The sequence below is a fragment of the Aplysia californica genome, unplaced genomic scaffold (genome assembly GCF_000002075.1).
Source record: "Aplysia californica isolate F4 #8 unplaced genomic scaffold, AplCal3.0 scaffold00802, whole genome shotgun sequence".
Classification (NCBI taxonomy): domain Eukaryota; kingdom Metazoa; phylum Mollusca; class Gastropoda; order Aplysiida; family Aplysiidae; genus Aplysia; species Aplysia californica.
Genome location: NW_004798072.1, coordinates 212536 through 215657, shown reverse-complemented (window position 1 = coordinate 215657; position 3122 = coordinate 212536). Strand labels below are relative to the sequence as shown.

The 3122-nt window shown below is 42.3% G+C and overlaps 1 protein-coding gene across 1 annotated transcript in view; it reads right to left on the bottom strand.

Moving 5' to 3' along the window:
- Nucleotides 1-1276: 1276 nt before the first annotated feature.
- Nucleotides 1277-3122, bottom strand: part of LOC101845960 (delta-like protein C) — a gene marked incomplete at its 3' end in the record, with an annotated part of 3476 nt that continues 1630 nt past the window's right edge. Inside the window, 3 exon segments of the mRNA XM_013088739.1 lie at nucleotides 1277-1435; nucleotides 2167-2298; nucleotides 2825-2947. Coding sequence (XP_012944193.1) covers nucleotides 1277-1435; nucleotides 2167-2298; nucleotides 2825-2947 — 414 coding nt within the window.

The following is a 3122-nucleotide window of genomic DNA, read 5'->3' as shown; positions in this document are numbered from 1 at the left end:
GTGCAGAGGTTGTTTTACAGTTGTAGTAAACATTGTACGGCACTTGCAACACAATAAGGTAAGGTCATATAAGTGCCGCAGAATAGAGGTACTGCAAGAGAGTGACATACACAACAAAAGAAGAGATAGGAAAGAAGGAGCAAACCACACCAGAGCACCCGCCAACCACTCACTGTTAGAGGTTGGTGAGGTTAGAGGTAGAAAATGTCAGTGGTAGATTAGGTCAGTAGTAGAAAGGTAAGAGGTAAATGAGGTCAAAGGCCGATGAGGTCAGAGGTTGGTGAGGTCAAAGATTGGTGAGGTGAGAGGTAGATGAGGTCAGAGGTTGGTGAGGTCAAAGATTGGTGAGGTCAGAGGTAGATGAGGTCAGAGGTTGGGGTCAGAGGTAGATGAGGTCAGAGGTAGATGAGATCAGAGGTAGATGAGATTAGAGGTAGATGAGGTCAGAGGGTTGTGAGGTCAGAGGTTCATGAGGGCAGATATAAATGAGGTCAGAGGTAGAAACGGTCAGACGTAAATGAGGTCATATATAAATGAGGTCATATGTAAATGAGGTCATAGGTCGGTGAGGTCATAGGTCGGTGAGGTCATAGGTCGGTGAGGTCAGAGGTCGGTGAGGTCAGAGGTCGGTGAGGTCAGAGGTTGGTGAGGTCAGAGGTTGGGGTCAGAGGTAGATGATAACGAGTCGCCACCCAAGAGTTACAAAGTTCTATCTACTCAGTACATGTACTCACTTTTGAGAAATTTGACGTTAAAATTTTGACGTTTCACAACCCTTCAAGCTTCCTCGAAAGCAATTCTTTGAATACCTTGAGAACAACTCCGAATCAGTTTTCGATTTTGATAGAGCAGATACATCATTTGGTTCATGACCTCAGGGTCTTAGGCAGCGAATATATGAACATACAATGTAGTTGACAAGAGACAATACAAAAAAAAAACCCTGGAAAAAAGACGTTTGCCTCTCTCCTCGATACCGTAAGGATACAGAGGCCGGAAACAGTTGACCGAGTGAGATCAGTGAGCAAATAGATAACGTTATCATATATACATTTTGAATTTTCCCAGATGCTGTCAATTTAATAGAAATGGACTTATTTGGAACACATTAATAAATAGATTGATTGATAAATAAATAAATAAGTTAATAAATAAACAAATAAACAAACAAAAAAACAAATCAATCAATCAATCAATCAATCAATCAATCAATCAATCAATCAATCAACCAATCAATCATTCAATCAATCAGGTACATGCAGTACAATACACGTACTTGAACTATCGATGAGGCACGTGGCTCCTGTGTAGGGGGAGGGGCAAAGGCACGTAGCCACGCCCCCTCTGTCAGCACAAGCTCCGCCATTGGAGCACACGAGGGTGGAGGAGGTGCAGGCGTCGGTGGTGGAGGTGGGGTTAGTGGGCTGGGTATTGGCTGAGGACGGGATAGGTCAAGTGAGTTGTTAATAAGGAAAGCACCATTTAGCCCCGGGAACTATTCCCACTGAGAGGGGCAATCGTAACTTAGACGTACATGCAGATCTAGAACGGCTTTTGGAGACCACAGTACAGGGCTGGGGGAAATCTTTCCCGATTCTCCTTTCTTCTAAATCTAGATCTAGATCTAGGCTACGGTCAAGTCTAGACCCAAGTAAGAAGAGAGGAGAACAAAAATACTGAACTGAAGTGAGAAGAGAGTCTACAGTACGTTAGAATAGAATCTAGGCCTAGAATCCTGATCTAAATCACCAACAAAACTACCAAGCACTCACCTTTTTTTAAAAACTGCTCTTAACTAAAACAGCATTAAATAACCTAACAGTGTTGATAGGGGTGTTAAACCCATACCATTTCACCATTTCACAAAAACAGCACTGGTCTCCTTTTGAAAAGCTGCAAATTTCGCTTCAAATTCTTTGAATGAGGAGAACTTGGCGCCGACTTCCATTTGCCTCGCAATTTTGTTTCGAAGTGAAAATTCAAAGACAAAGACTTCTTGTTTTTTTAATGCAAAAAAGCCTTTGAACTTAGAAATATTATATTTGTGAGGCTGGACTTTAGAAGTTATACCCCTTTTGAAATCGTAAAAAAACGAAGAAACCAAGCCCGCTTGTCCTTAAAAGCGAACATATTTGAACAGCTGTCTAAAGATACAAGTATACTTACAGTTAACAGAGCACGTGGTTCCTGTGAAGGGGGAGGGGCACAGACATGTAGCCACGCCCCCTCGGTCCGCGCAAAGGCCGCCATTGGTGCACACGAGAGTGGTGGAGGTGCAGGCGTCGGTGGTGGTGGCTGCTGAGAACAGGGGGCAGGGTCAGGTCAGGGGGGTTAGAGGGTCAGGGGGGTTAGAGGGAGGCGGGGTGGAGTTTGGGAAAGGAGCGTTGGTGGTTATAGGGGTGAAAGGGTTGGGGGGGGGGAGCAAGGGAAGGGATGTAGATGAAGGGAAGGGGCAGTGGTGGATGGTTGGAGAGGGGGGTAGGTTAATGTGAATTTCCAAATCAAAACTGAAAAGAACAATACCTAAAAAGAAGGAATGAATAAAAGAAAGGAAGAAAGAAGGAAAGAAAGAAGGAAAGAAAGGAAGAAAGAAAGAAAGAAAGGAAAAAAGAATGGAAGAAAAAAACAAAAGAAAGAAAGAAAGAAGGAACGAAAGAAATGACAGACAAGAAGGAATGAAAGAAAAAAAAATTGAAAGAAAGGAAGAAAGAGACAAAGAACGAAACAAAAAAGAAGGAAGAAAGAAAGAAAGGAAGAAAGAAAACAAAAAACAAAGAAACAAAGGAAAAAAACAAAGAACAAAAAAAAGAGAGAAAGAAAGTACCTTGCTGTGTGCAGGTCAGGCCATAGAAGGGGTTGGGACAGTAGCAGACGGCTTGCCCTCCCTGGAGCTGACAGATGCCGCCATTTTGGCAGACCACACCGCCACACGCACTTCTGGACAGGGCTGAGGGTGCAAACAGACAGGTTCTATAAATAACTATTTTATAAATAATTGTTCTATAAATAACTTCTATATATAGCTGTTCTATAAATAACTGTTCTATAAATAACTGTTCTATAAATAGCTGTTCTAGAGATATCTGTTCTATAAATAACTGTTCTATAAATAGCTGTTCTAG